This window comes from Monomorium pharaonis, chromosome 3 (genome assembly GCF_013373865.1).
Source record: "Monomorium pharaonis isolate MP-MQ-018 chromosome 3, ASM1337386v2, whole genome shotgun sequence".
Lineage (NCBI taxonomy): Eukaryota > Metazoa > Arthropoda > Insecta > Hymenoptera > Formicidae > Monomorium > Monomorium pharaonis.
This window is the reverse complement of record NC_050469.1, coordinates 13,222,743-13,238,620: the sequence shown is the minus strand read 5'-3', so window position 1 is coordinate 13,238,620 and position 15,878 is coordinate 13,222,743. Positions and strand designations below refer to the sequence as shown.

The 15,878-nt window shown below is 36.1% G+C and overlaps 1 protein-coding gene across 2 annotated transcripts; it reads left to right on the top strand.

Annotated features, from left to right (window-relative positions):
- The first annotated feature begins 939 nt into the window (after positions 1–939).
- LOC105832628 (lamin Dm0) lies at positions 940–15,480 on the top strand. Of its 2 annotated transcripts, XM_036284686.1 has the most exons (9): positions 940–1,756; positions 10,011–10,323; positions 10,718–11,010; positions 11,180–11,374; positions 11,469–11,697; positions 11,796–12,017; positions 12,263–12,364; positions 12,909–12,966; positions 13,922–15,480. In XM_036284686.1, exons 1-8 carry the CDS (start codon positions 1,278–1,280, stop codon positions 12,930–12,932), a joined length of 1,857 nt encoding a protein of 618 aa, XP_036140579.1. In that variant the 5' UTR covers positions 940–1,277; the 3' UTR covers positions 12,933–12,966; positions 13,922–15,480. The 2 variants fall into 2 exon arrangements, with proteins under 2 accessions (XP_036140579.1, XP_028044613.2); XM_028188812.2 differs by lacking the exon at positions 12,909–12,966 and having other exon boundaries at positions 1,278–1,756.
- Positions 15,481–15,878: the final 398 nt, after the last annotated feature.

Sequence of the window (15,878 nt, the reverse complement as noted above, 5' to 3'; positions counted from 1 at the left end):
TGCAGTTTATTATTTTTAAACCATGACCATTACTCAACCTGAAATCACCAAACAGTTATTTCTAAAACAATTTTAAGGCTCAATTGTTCCAATTTATTGACAAGCTTTACCCAGATATTTATTATTTGTATTTGTGTATTTAGAAAGAAAGGTAAACACATGTTTACCTGGTAAGTAAGTTTACTAAGAAGTTGAAACAACCGGTCCTAAATTATAAAAACTATTGTCTTTGAGATGTTAGTTAAACATAATAAATATTATCTAAATATTAAATATAACAAAAAATTTCTAATGTTATTTTATTATATATTAATTTGACTTTATGAGAAAGTATCTTTGTGTCAAATAATTCTAATCGTATATTATTTTTATTATCAATATCCCACAAAAATAAATTCCGCATAACAAGTAATTTCTAGAGAAATATCGAGATAACGTCGCGGAGGATTGTTTTAAAATACTAATAAAGAATCAGTTTACGCAGTTTAATTTCTTCCTCTTTTCGTCCCTCAAAGCTTCAGGTCCAGCCATCTCGTCCGGAGAGCACGAAGATCGGGATGAAAGAAACGTAAATTCAAAGTAAATCCGAAGAGAGTGAAGAGACTCCGTTGGCATCGATTCAACGATTTCGCCGGATTTGAACGTAACCGTCCTCCCGATTATTCGCGACGCGATTGGCCGCGCGTCCGGTTCGAGCGTAGCCGGCCGCACCGGGCGCGGGCGAATCGCGGCGCGCGGCACTGCGCGCGCCCGGTCGGCACGTGGCGCGCGATTGGCCGGCCGCGTGGCGTCCCAACGGCGCTCCGGCCAATGGCCGCTCGCGGCGCGCCTTTCCCCCTAATGGCGGCGCGAAACCCGGCTTGTGATGTGGCGTCGTCGCAGGCGCACTAATCCGACCGTTGGCTGGTTGATCGGTAGACAGTAGTGCGCATTTGGCTGCGTGGTGTGGGTTGTTTGTGTAAGAAGTGTCAATCACGGTGGAGAGGTACGCGCGCTCGCTCGCTCGCTCGCTCGCTCGCTCGATCGACCGACACGACGTTCTCAGCGGCGAGTTGACGATCTTATAGAAACAGACGGTGCCGGTATATTCTCTCCTTCATTCTCTCTTTTTCTCTCTCTCTCTATCTCTCTTCCCCTCGGTGTCGCGAGGGTATCAGAACCGAGAACGGCGTAGCGCGAGGGCCATAGTAGATCGAGACCGCAGGCGCGAGAAGAGCCGCGTGCACGGGAGAGCCGCAACATCGCGCACACCGCGACGCGAGAGTAAGCACAACGTGATGTCAACGAAGACGAGCAAGAAGACCGCGGCGGCGGCGGCGGCGGCGGCTGCCGCCGCGGCAGCGGCCGCCGCCTCATCCGCTACCACCGTCGCCGCCTCGTCGTCGACGTCGAGCAACATCCAATCGCCGCCCGCGAGCACGTCGACGCCGATCGTCAGCGGCCGGCGACCCGGCAGCCCGCTAAGCCCGACCCGGTACTCCCGGCTGCAGGAGAAGCAGGATCTGCAGAATCTCAACGACCGTCTGGCATGTTACATCGAGAAGGTGCGCCTCCTCGAGACGGAGAACTCCCGGCTCAGCCGGGAGATGCAGACCACTCAGGAGACCGTCACCCGGGAGGTCACCAACATCAAGGCCATGTACGAGCACGAGCTGTCCGACGCGCGGAAGCTGCTCGACGAGACCGCCAGGGAACGCGCCAAGCTCGAGATCGACACCAAACGTCTCTGGGATGATAACGAGGATCTCAAGAGCAAGTAAGTCGTATATGTGTGTGTATATATATATATATGTCACGCTTTACCATCTCGCTGCGTATCCGCGTCTCCCGTCGTCTCTTACTTGCAAAATAACAGGAAAGTAAGACGGCGGTTAATCAAAATCGTCACCAGGCGCGTCCGAGGACCTTGTCCCTTGATGATTGTCCGCTATTGAAATATTCGCGGTGCAAAGAAGTAGAAAAGAGAAATAAAAAATAAAATCTTTTCGCTCCGATTGGGAATTTGTTGATTGCCGGTGGCACGGCTGGGTGTTGCAGTCGGCAATGCAGTGAAACGTGGAGCATTTGAATACAATGGAGCATGGACAGGCGTGAGCTTTTCGCTCGAAAGTGCACTAAAAGCGCGAGACTCTTTGATGAATCACCAGGATCGAGATATAGACGCGATTTCGCTCCGTCCCAGACCGTCACTCACCCTCCTTGTCCCCTCTTGCTCTTCGGCACATGCGCGGAGCAAAATTATTATTATTCGCGCAACCATGTGTCCACGCGTATCCATAACCTCAATGCGGTTTTCGTATTTTTTTTTTTGTTTGTCATCCTTTTCTGTTTTTGAACAACTTGGTCAACTTTGAACAACGATCCGATTAACTTGAGAATCAGTGGATTAAACTTGTCAATTGCCATTTGCAAAACTTAAAGCTGATTGTTATTTTTATTATCTATTTATATAAAACAATACTTTTCAATAACTTTAAGCAATTTTTTCATTAAAACATTAGATTGGAGATAATTATTTTTTTTTTATTAATCGGTTGATTTTTTTAAGTTAATTGGAGTTGGTAACGTAAAAAATAGATATTTTTAGATTGGATCTAGAAATGTGTTTTAAAATAATAAATAAGTTTCAAGGCAAGAAAATATCATTTTTAGTTTCACTAGACGTCAATCCCGAAACTGTCTTTCATCATGTTAATGGAACGTGCACATTGAGCATATTGTGAAATATATGGTGATTCACAGCAAGTATTCACGCAGCAAGTCGCTTTCCAAATATCGATGACGCAAAAGTTTGAAGATGATTGTATTCATCGAATCCTGTGTTTTTTTAGGGTATAATTTTTTTAACAGCAAAATTGCGAACTACACGCCTATAGTATTATTATTGTAGCTTAATCAACTTTTATTACTTTAATTTTATTCGATGTCAGTATGAATGCTGGAAAAATAATTGTTTCACTTTTTTATATAATTTACGTAGCTACGAGGTCACATTAATGTGAGGCTTCTTTGCAACATTTCCGTCTACTTTGTCATTGAATGTTGTAGACCTTAGTCATTCTCTTCTTGTGCTCGTTTGCTTGATAATTCTTGAGGAATTATCAGATAAGCGTCAATTTACCAGAGATTGCACATGTCTTGTAAAACGCATGTCATATCTATTAATGAATATTATCTGGAATAATTCCAGACAATACATTTTTTTATTGTCTTATATATATATATATATATATATATATATACAGGTTTAAATAATTTGTATGAAGGCATGTAATACATTTGTCTATATAATATGGAACGTCTATATAATATTTACACAGCAGCTTAATATTCCCTGTTTCTTCGATATTTTATTGCATACAAACTACAAAAATATTCGCATAATAATAACGGTAAATGAGAAAACGAATAAAAGTAAAATAAAAGTAAAATTAAGAGAATTTTAATTCTTAACAACGTGCCACAAGGCGCGGTTGAACATTCTCAACATTGTGTTCTGATCGATACTTTTGTGCGGCCGCGTTATCACTCGCTCTATTTGCGTGCCAAACAACAATATAGATTAGGACGGTTGGCGCTATAGATCTCATTCGATCCAAATTCAAGGGTAATTCACCGATTAAATGTCCGCCGGGGCTTGTCACCGATTAAATCAACGAGAGGCAGAGATTCATCGATGCGTCACCTGTATTTTCGTCGTGAGCGTGTTTGTCAACAGATTCGAGATTTTTCTCAAAGTGATGCCTAAAAGATTAAAAACTGATATGTGCTATGAGGGGAATGGGGAAGTGGAGAATCGCAAGATAAACGAAAAATTCTGGAGGAACGTGCAAAAAAGGGGGAAGAAAGTGCAATGTGTATACGCTTATATACAAAAACATTGGTACGTTAGAAAAAGCAATTGTTTATTTTTTAATTGTCATTTCATCGCTAATTGTTATTCCGCAAAGAATATTTTCTTGATGATTATCTTAAAATACATATTTATTTATTACTTACTCGAAACAAGTAATGTTTACTTAGAATGAACTGCTATGTGAACACACGGGAAATATATACTTGAATTAAATAAATATCATTTATTTCAAATAATTCATAATTTTATGAAGTCTAATCTCGGTAAGTTTTGTCGTAAGCATCACATTAATTCAAAGTATTTTGAATCCTATGTAATTTAATATTTTATTCGAGAATATTAATTAAAATGAAAATTCGACTTACTTATTATTGCGATTACTTTTCTTCGAAATCATATGATAATGAATTTTTCTAAAATCAACGATAAGTATAATTTAAAACTATTATCAAGAAAATATTCTTAAGCGATAAGTATATACATTTTAAAACTATTATCAAGAAAATATCCTTGAAGATAACCGTTACCTAGACGAAAATAAGTAAAACAATATCGGCCTCTTCTGGCAGTACTTTTTCCGCGCGTAGGGAGGAAATAATTTTTCGGCGCGGGCGCGGCATGTGCCGGCTCGAAACATGAACGGGAGCCGGAACGGCGTGGCCGGGCTCTCCGGCAACGTGACGTTACTACGAGCGGTTGCGTCACGCTTACTATGCGGCGGTGATGTCAGCGTCGGTGCGTTATCACCTGACCTGAAAACATTGACTCCGATTCCGCCGGCACGTCCGATCGCGGTTGCCTGGAATTATACGTCGGGTGTGTGCTTTTTGTCCCGTCTATCGTCGAGACGATCGATTCCCCGACCCGCGCGAGAGTGAAATTTCTCCTTGATAAATTTACACCTCCCCCCTCCCTCTTCCCCTACCTCTCCGCCCACGCGCCAACTGTCGGTGCGACTTTCGCGTTTTAAGCATCAATCGAAGCTCGCTCGATTTCGCGCGTTTGCTCGCTGAAAATTGGGACAGGTGAATAGGGAATGGAGGAAGTAGAAATTTGTTGTTAATTAATAAAATAAATGATAATTTACTGACTCTTTTTTAATTTACGCTTGGGATTTTAGTGGAATTGCGTGAACGTAGGAAACGAAGATTTGATAAATTAATGCGTTCTCCTTTGTTCGTGTTGAATACACGTTTACATATATTATTACATGTATATTTACATATTGCATCGTTGCATATGCTCGCGTAAGAACGATATGCTCTGAATAATTATCGGCCTGTCGTATATTCTAAGTCACGGTAAACACGATAGTCGAAGTGGCCTGTTGAGATTTTTACGGAGACGAAATTACGGTATCTCCCGGCTCTCACTGTGGTTTATACCGTTACGACTGGTGCAACACACCGGTTTCCCCATAACGCATCTGCCGTGCCCAACTTCTACGTGGGTAGAGCGGGATAGGATGGGAAAGGTTTAATAAACTCGAACTTCGCCCACCGATGCTTTTTAATGAAATGACGTTTTCTTCCCAAAACAGACATGATGTTATTCACTACTGCGTGAAGATAAAGTAAATACTGAAACCAATTGTATAGTTGATGTCATAAATGCCTTGATAAAATTGTTCGCACATAAGGGTACGTGCTTCTTGTCTTTATGCGACTTAAATTGTATCGTAGAGAAACCATAGACAGAGGCTAACATCAGGTAGCAAAAATCAAGTAAAAAAAGGGGGGGGAGGAGTAACGCCGTATTTCATTCTCTCCTTGATTGACGCAATCGTTTCTTTTTTCCTTTTAACCGTCTTCCGTCTTTACATTCTATTTTTTTATATATCTAGGGGAGAACCATCACATTGTGATAATAATTATTATATTATTATTCGTTGTGTTACATATTGCTGTGTCCAACTGTGAAACGTCATCTCCGGCTGCTTTGAGATAGCGTTGCCGTTTTTCGAATAATCAGAAGCATGACGCACGAAAATCTAGACGGGAAGTATGTGGCCCAAGTATAATTCGATGCGACTTCACATATTAAGAGGGTCTCCAACATACATTAATTACACGTTGATCAAAGCGGACACTCGTGCTACTCGTGAAGGTTGAGAGCCCCTGAGAGAGATAGTCACGGTCATGAGGCTCATTTTCACGTTAAAGATCGTGATGTTTTTGATGATGACAATATTAATGCTCTGATCCTTTTGTAAAGTCTATCACGACTTTATTATTGCTCGCTGTAATTTTTTTTTAATTGTTAACGTTATACATTGGCAATTATCGTCGCGATTCTTTTACATCTGGAATTCTTCGCGACAGGAGAATTGTGTCAGCGACCAAAATTGCTTGGGAATATGGCGTTTCATTATGCGACAGACAGCACTTAAACGCCTCTCTTTGGTCTGTCTCTTTCTACCTTTCGGGCAGTGCTTAGCGTCTACAAATTCAGTGGTCCTTGAATAAACAAGAAAGGACATGGCATGACGCGAGCGTCTCCCAATGGAAAACTTGAATATTTATCAAGAATATTATTTAATGATAATTGCCTTATACAAGATTCTTAGAAATGCCGTCTATTTCTTCACTATAGGAATTCTCGAAGAGACTTGAATTTTTCTGCACATAAAAACGCTGCCGATGTTATTACAAAAATAATAGGTATTTAGTAAAATTGCAATAACGGTTTTGATAGAAAAAAAAATCAAATTAGTCCAATCTTAAATTATCAGCATTCTTGAAGTATATCTGCGGGAAATTCTCTGTACATTTCTATACATATCTTTATAACATTTTCTCAAGATTTTACTTCTGAAAATTATCGATTCTCTTTACGTTTGAAACTTTAAAAAAATGCAAAAACGATATTTTTGATAGAAAAAAAAAATTAATTGAATCCAAAATATTAGCGTATTTCTAAAGTGATCCGCGCAAAATTTTCTGTATATTTTGTAGATGTTTTTCTTATTACATAAATTTTTTCGAGACTTGGAACATACGCTGAAGCTTCTTCCGCAAAGTACATGTTTGTCACACCGAGGAAAAAATATTGTTGATTTAACAAAATTTTCCAACTAAATTAAAATTTTGACAATTCAAGAATTTATGCATTTAACTTAAATGCACAAATTTTAGTTCAAGTATTTATATAGTTAATTGAAATACATAAATACTTGAGTATACAAAATTCGATTTAGTTGGAAAATTTAGTCAGATCAACATTTTTTTTTTCCGTGCAACAGAGGAAGATTTTTCTTCGAATTTTTCCGAGAAACGGTATCTTCCTCGGTGTTTACGCTCACCGAAGGTGGAGTAATGTCACCGTACGAGTCCGTGATCCAATTAACCGATAAGGATACGCGTTTCGCGCATTTCTCACGCGCTCGGCGAAAGCGCGTGGCGGTCGTGGTCTCTCCGCTCCGAGGCCGAGCGATGATCTACAACGATAATCTCGAATTCCTCCAAGCGTCGCGAATATGAGGAGCTGCGAAAAGAGAGCTGCTGCCGTGGGGGACGCGCATCGATTTTCGAGCAAACGCGAAATTCCGCCGGCCGCAAATCGATTAAGCCGCGCGGTCCCGCGCGGAACGCGTGTATGATACATCGCGCGCCCAACGTCAGCCATTTTAGCCAGACCTCGCGCGAGGGAGGAGGCCGGCGTTGCACGCGGACGCGCGCGTGTAAAGCCACGCCATTTTCGGAGACGCGAGGGCCGCGTCCCGAGTTCAAGTTCGTGTACGAGGTGCGCGCGACGGGGTGGGACCCGTCCTCGGCTCTTTTGAAGGAGGAGATAGCATGAATTTTAATAATCGGGCAAAATTTAATGATAATTAGCATCACGTACATCCAACGATGTATTTTTTACTCTTATTTTGGGATTGTAGTTATCTAGTAAAAGAATAATTGGCCATAAATATTTATATGCATATTGAATAATAAAGTAAACATATAAAAAAGTATATATATATTTTAGAATTTTAAAAATATGTTTAGATTTAATGCATGTAGGATATAATTATACATTTTTTTAAAAACTTTTAATGCAATGTTTGCAATGAAGTAACGTAAATAACAAAATATAATAATGGAAATTAAAACGTTGCACGTCCTCAGTGTCTTAATTTATATATCACGCGAGTAACAAAATTACGAAGCTCCGCGACTGAACTTGACCCGAGACACTGTGACGGATGTCGCTCGTTCGTTCATAGCTGAATGCACATAATGTCGTTGCAGCGTCTTCTGAAGCGTCTCGTCCCCACGCATTTTCGTTCCGATTGGTGTGGCGAGTGAACTAGAGGGCGACGACCATCACCCTCCCGCCAAGAAGCGTATAAATCTCGAGGCTCCCTTCCTCGCAATTGTTTAGAGCAGTGGTATCCAACCTTGTCTCGGGCCAGCTTGTAACGTACGGCGTGTCGGGCCTAAAAGAAAAACAAAAGAGTTAGCAAGAACTCTACATTTGGAAACATCATCACCCGACTGCTCCCATATGTGTTTTATCCTTGTTTAACGTTCGGTAAGCGAGGATGAAAAGATACATAGGGGTACTCGGATGGTGTTTCTGAACGTGGCTAAGAGTAACAGATTTTAATCTTACAACAATTGTTTCCTTTTCATTGCACTTATGTAAGGATTGGGTAGTAATAATTTAAAAAGTTGAATAATAAAGTTAAAAAGTTAATAACTTTTAACTGAGTAAATTTTAATGTTTCTTTGTTATTTTACATAAACTTAATTTATAAATAAAATATTCAATTTATTTGATAATCTGTATTATTAATTTTGTTTGGAATAATACAAATTTAAACAATTACGATATTTTAATTTAATATAAATAATATTTTTTTAAAATTAACTTTTAGTTTAACTTAATTTTCATAACTTTTGAGTTAGTTTTTATTTATGTAACTTTTAACGTAATTAATTTAATTTTATAAGCCATTTCAACTTAATTTAATTGAAAAAATATTAACTCATTTAGTGTTGATTTTTGCGACTTATAATTTACGTAAAGCAAAATCTTTATTAACGCATATGATTCATCGGCTACTAATTTCTACAAACAATATAATTACATATTTCTATATTTAATTGTAAACCCAGAAAAATCGTTACAGTTAGCAAGCAAATTGTTTTATTAAATGTTTCCATCGCGATACTGGGTTGACGATCGTTAGCTTTTAAGCCGCCACAACTTAATTAGTCGGCATTTCTCGCGATGGTGAACGTGCGCTTTCCAGAGTGTACGTCTTTTTCTTCTTTTCCCGTCGAAAGTTGAAAGAGGAACGGGATCTGTAAACCCGGTGTATATTAAAGACAACGTCCGGGCCACCATGGGCAGAAAATAAAATTCTCAATGTGGGTCGTGCATCGCTTGAAATAGAAGCCGCGCGCCGAGTAAGAGAGGGCGCACGGCTTCCTCCTCGCAAACCGACGAAATATAAATGAAAACGAATTTGAATCAAAATGCTGCTACAGATTACATTGCTCCGAAATTTGCGTGTTTGTGTTTCGCAAAGTAACACATTGCCATGTTATTTAGAATTCGGGGAATTTTACAAAAATATAAAATTCCATGAAAAAATACAATGTTAATTAAATCCGGTTTTTTATCGTTTGCCTGTCCGTTGCCTGTTCTCATTTTTAACTCTATTATTTTAACTTAATGTAAAACGAGGATTCGCGATGAACTGATTTTAAATCGACGCTTTCTGAAGATACCGCAGCGAGAAAAGTCATTCCCCGAGAATAGATGTAGCATCATTGCTTGTTTTTAAGGCAGTAGGCCAAGGATAACGAGACGATGTAGATTCTGAATATTTTATGTCCAAAGAACCTTTGTAAAAAGCCGCCGTTGTCAATGAAAAATTCGTTCTTGCACATAAATTCTCTAAAAATTTATTTTTGCAATTGTTCACGCGATTGAAACATTAAAATTGTTTGAATCACAGACACGTTTAATTCTTTATATTAATGCTTGAAAATTATAATTAGATTCTTTTTTTTTTCTTATTTAGTCAATACGTATATATATATATATATATATATATATATATATATATATATATATATATATGTAGCAGAAATTAAAGAAAAAATACATCATTAATGGATGTGAATCCCTTACAATTGATGTTTATCATTTGCTTCAGATTGGACAAGAAGTCAAGAGACCTGCAGGTAGCAGAACGAAATGCAATGATATTCGAAACACGCTGCAGCGACTTGCAGTCGCAGTTCAATCAATCGCAGGCGGAGCGTAAGAAGCTGGCCGAAAAGGAGCGGGATTTGGAGAAAGAAGTGGATCGATTGAAAGCATTGCTGGACGACGCTCGCAAACACTTGGAGGAAGAGACTCTCCAGCGAATCGATCTTGAGAACAATATTCAGAGTCTCAAAGAAGACATCAGTTTCAAGGATCAAGTGTATCAGCAAGAACTTTCGGAGACTCGTACGAGACGACAAGTAAGCGATTATTCGAAACAACAAAGAGTTAAGGCTCGTTATATTGTTGTAAAACATTATTAGTCTTGAGAAAAATTTTTGAATTAATATTTGACAGACAATATATAATATAAAAAAGATTGATTCAAAATGACAATTAAGTTTTATCAAATTTTGGCGAAATATATATTATACTAAAAATTGATAATTTACATTTTTAATACATTTTACAGTAAATAAATTATTTGTTGTTATTTTTAAAAGTGCTTAATATTTAAGCTTTAAGCCCAGTTTTATAACTTCTAAAAAAATAAAAAAGGGCGAGCTAAATTTTTAGTCGATACAACTTTTAATTTAATTTTTGTTTTTCCTGAATTCTTTGATATAACGTTTATATTTTTAAATTCTATTTCAGGTTGAAATATCAGAAATTGATGGTCGTCTCGCGGAGCAGTATGAGGCTAAATTGCAGCAATCCTTGCAAGAATTACGAGATCAATATGAGGCGCAGATGCGTGCAAATCGAGAGGAGATTGAACTTTTGTATGAGAATAAAATCAAGAATTTGGCATCTCACGCTCAGAGAAATACTGGAGTCGCCAACATGGCAGCCGAGGAATTAAGACAGACTCGCTCTCGAATCGAAGGGCTTAATTCAAGAATCAATGAACTCGAAGCGACCAACAATGCCCTTAATGCTCGCATTAGGTAATCTTTTACAGAATTCTATCGTTTACACAAGGAAATTTTTGTAACTAACCAAAGTTAATCATGAAGTTCGAAAATAAGCAAAAAAATTAAGGATTATAGAGGAACACACAAGTAAAAATAGTGCTATAAAATATAAACGTAAATCATGTAAAATTTTTCTCGACAGGGATTTGGAGAATTTACGAGAGAACGAACGTGCTCGTCACGCAGAAAGCTTGGCTGCATTAGAAGCAGAATTAACGCGTATGCGAGACGAAATGGCTCAACAGTTGCAAGAATATCAGGATCTTATGGACATTAAAGTGGCACTGGATTTGGAAATTGCTGCGTATCGCAAGATGCTCGAGTCTGAAGAGGCGAGGTAAATCAATATTATAATTTTTGTAAATTCGAACGGCAAATGATAGGAAATGTATATAGAGTAATTAACTTTTGCGAATTTACATCAATTCCAGACTGAATATCACACCCATGCAGTCGACGAATACGTCTCTGTCTGGTAGAGCAACTCCGTCCAGACATACTCCTCTTAGAGGCGGTAAACGGAAACGCACTTTATTGGAAGAGAGTGAGGAACGCAGCAGTAGCGATTATAGTGTTACGGGTACTGCTAGGGGTGACGTAGAGATTACAGAAGCGGATCCCCAAGGGCGATTTGTAAAACTTACCAATAAAGGCAATAAGGTAAGTGAAAACTGGAACTTTAGAAATTCGGTGATATACGTTTTAGCTTCATTTAAAGTTAATTCAAACTTCTTATCGAATATAATTTTTTATAATAGGAAATAAGCTTGGGCGGTTGGCAAATTATTCGCAAGGCCGGTTCCCTGGAAACTTCCTTCAAGTTTCATCGTAGTGTAAAGCTCGATGCAGGTGCTAATGTGATGGTATGGTCTGCTGATATCGGTGCAACACATGAGCCACCTTCCAACATCGTCATGAAGGGTCAGAAGTGGTTCGTAGGAGATAACATGACTACAACACTGACAAATATCGAAGGAGAGGTATGTGTTATTTTCACTTGTCATGCATTTGATTCTTAAATTTAATTTTCTTTGCACAATTTTCTTTTACAATAATTAAAAATATAAATTGAGTTCATCTTTTTAAAATCTAAGTAAATTTTGTAAATTAAAATAGACAATTAAATATTTCTGACAATAATGGATTATTATGTAAATTTAAGGATTAATTCATATTAAATACAATAATTTATTTAATACGCGGTATTAAATAAATGTTTTAATAGGAAATGGCAACTTCTGAACGGAAGAGACAACATTTATCCACAACTTTGTCTCGACACAGAGAAATGGGATACCGACCAACAGAAGAACTCCATCACCAACAGGTAAGGATATAATAAATGTTTTATTGCATTAATATCTCATGTTGAACGTTGTAGCGAATTAAAAGCTTTAAACTTTATTTTTTGGAATTTAAACAAAAAAAGATGTTAGGAAATAACGTTAGAAAAACATTTAGATAAAATATATGTAGAAAGTTAATATGCGTTAGTGCGTTATATTTTAACTGCAGCATTATTTTGATATACTATCGACGCACGAAATCATGTCTAGCAAATTGTACGGCAATGTAATGTAAAATTTTTATATCTGTGGAACTGAAAAAGATATTAGTTTAAAAAATATTATATCTTGGAGGAGTGCTTTTGAATTCTTAAAAATCAAAGAAGACAATGTGGCTACTTATTTCAAAGTTTTAAGGCATTACAGGGATCAGTTTAATATTTGCACAGCAAGTAGTGGATATTCAAACATTACTTACCTCCCGTTTATTTCTAGAGATTTGTTATATACAGAATAAGTGTTGCAGTTATAGACAACTAATTTTGGGGGGTATAGCATTTTCACGATTCACTTCTTGTTTCATAGAGAAGATATCTCTACCCGTATTAAGGGTGAGGGCACACAACTCTGATGGGCACTTTATGTAAGTTATTTTGTAACCTATCAGATGTTCAAACATTACGTTATCGATAATACTTTCCGCACTTATATAGGAATTATTTTTTTTTTGCTTCATATTTGTTGGTTTTCATGCAGCATTTTGCCTGGACGCTCACCGCTTAACTAAAATTTCATGCCTTTTACGAGAATTAATATAATCTTCATTATATAAGATTTCGTTATATAATTACCATCCCATTAACCACATTGTCTTTAATTAAAATATTGTCAAATATATATATTACTATCTACTTAAGCAATACTTAGTTTTCTTATACGGAATTCAACCCGATGACAATTTACGAGTTAAAACATTTTATTTTTAATTTTATATTTTATATTAAATTTCAAATATTCTGAATATATTTCCACATATAAGTGAAAAATTCTTAGATTAAGTTTTTATATTGCGTTTTAGTGGACCATTGAAAATTCTTATCTTTTGTGATATTATATTAATTATATCAATTATTTTTTAGTTTTATGGCAATGCATACATATTAATATGTAATTGGATCAGTACCAAGAGTTAGTTAAAAAACTATATATACTTTACTGGAATGCGAACAGTAGTAATATTTATAAATAAGATAAATTTGATACAGCATATTTTCGTATATTCTGTATCATATTTGCGTATATCATGTATACAGTTACTGTATACCGTTAATACAGTAATAGATCACTGTATACAAAAAAAATGTAAAGAAAAATTAGGATATGTATCAAGAGGGATATCTCATATATTTTCTCCATATCTTTTTTCACGTGTGAATATAACAATAAGATTCATTATCTGCTTTATCTGTGACTAAACGGACATGCCGACATTCACGCGATGGATTAAGCAAACTGGGGTCCGCGGTGATTACTCATTTATTTTACGTTTCTTCCGTTTCTTTTTGTTAATGAGATGTACGTACAATTTTATGTTACAGGGCGATCCCCAGGGTGAAGAGCGTTGCCACATTATGTGAACATAAATTTACTATAAGTTTAAGAATATCAAAAGATTTTAAAAGCTTGTATGATAATGGGACTTTGTTCCGTAAGCACCGTTTAAAAACTGGTGAAAATAAAAAAAATCATGCCATTAACATAAAGAAATTAATTTAGAGTACAATATCAGAGATATATGAGATACAAGATTCATTTGTCTAATACTTCGAAGAGAAAGAGTATTAAAACAGAAATGAATATTGCAGTTGAGACATTATATAACTTTCCTTACATTTATGTAATAGAGTATATATAAATAAATATATATTATATAAATATATATTATACATGTATACATATATGAGAAGATATTGTATTATATTTGAACTGACGAGAGTTCAAATCAAACTTAACAAATGGGTTTTGTGATGTGAATGAAATGTTTTTTTTTTTGCATTTATCAATCTATTCATTAAAAAAAAAACGGACTTGTACTATTATATTCTGTTAAACCCACAGCGATTACAACGATTATCGAGTACAGATGGATACTAATGGTGTGCTTGTATTCAGCAAATTTCTTCCTCTCCATTGTATGCTGCATTACGTTTATTACTCTCAGGCATTTATCTGTACTTCCTTGAATTGTAATACCGAAATAACGAAATGTTTCCAGAATGTTTTAATGATTAATAATTTCTTAATTTATGATATACGCAATTACGTACGTTTATGTTCGTTCATGTTGTCCAATATGAAACATTCAAGAGAGCGATTGGGTTACCAGTATTTGTTCTTTTAACTTAATGATAGTAATATAAAACTGTGGGAAAACTAATAAATATGGCACGTAGACTTGGCAATTAGACGGACAATTTCATCTTTTAGTGAATCCCGAAGAAAGCGCTTGATTAAATGTTCGATTGAATGTTATTTCCAACTTGTGTAATGTTTAACTGAATGTCACATGTTTATATGTGAAAAGCGTATTCTTCGGCTTCGAAATTGTACTCGAATTGCACGAATGCTGCCGATTGATCCAGTTGATTTTTCTGAATAAACAAATGATAATTTCATGGAAAGTACAGGGAGGAAACGTATTCCTACAATCGTGCCCACCTGTGCATTCAAAATGATTTTCCTTAATTGTATTCAGCTTTATATCATTTATACTAATAATAAAAATCACAAATTAACCGTACAAATGTACTCGTGATCATTATTTTTCACGATAGTGACAGCAGCTAATTGGTTTTAGGCGAACGTTAAGTTAGGATAAGGCTTTCATAGAGAGCATAAAAAGAATCGAAAGAATTTAAATGAACAAATTGTTCATATTTTATTATGTATATGAATCGGGTAGGTATTTATATGCAGAGCCGATTTATAGGAAATTTTTTTCTCTTTATATAAGAACACTATTTTACCATATTGAAAAAATGCACTTTTGCGCAAACCAAGAGTCGATAGATATTTTCAATGTTATTTCGAGATTTTGTAATAAAACTCATCGGTTTAAAAATGTATCCTGCAAATAAATTTGTGTCTTGTTTCGCTACTTTTTGCAATATACAGTACGTTCCTTCCATTCTATAAATTCCTATTCCAAGTCGTTGATTTCCTTAATTTCAAAAATTATTCTCTTATCACTCGCATTTAAGTTAAGGCAGCATGAAGGAATAAAAGTTCAGAGATTGAGAGAAAATTTAAAAATAAAAGTAAGGTTTAATTTTGATAATTTTAATAAAATAAAAAAAGAATCAATTTTTATATGTCATATATGTCAATAAAATTTGTTAAATTTGTTAAATTTAGAAAAATATAAAATCCAAGTATAAAAATGCATAAACAGATTTTTATTACATTAAATATATGTATTAGAATACAAATTAATGTAAAAGTCATTATCCTTTACAAATGAAATAGATTTCTTTACTATTTTTTAGTTTTCGAATT

What these genes read in the sequence shown, in the direction of transcription:
- LOC105832628 (XM_028188812.2), top strand. Translation starts at nt 1,278, where the DNA reads ATGTCAACGAAGACGAGCAAGAAGACCGCGGCGGCGGCGGCGGCGGCG. An exon ending in GCCCTTAATGCTCGCATTAG is followed by an intron (nt 11,011 to 11,179) that starts GTAATCTTTTAC and finishes TTTTCTCGACAG; the next exon opens with GGATTTGGAGAATTTACGAG. An exon ending in AAGAACTCCATCACCAACAG is followed by an intron (nt 12,365 to 13,921) that starts GTAAGGATATAA and finishes TTTATGTTACAG; the next exon opens with GGCGATCCCCAGGGTGAAGA.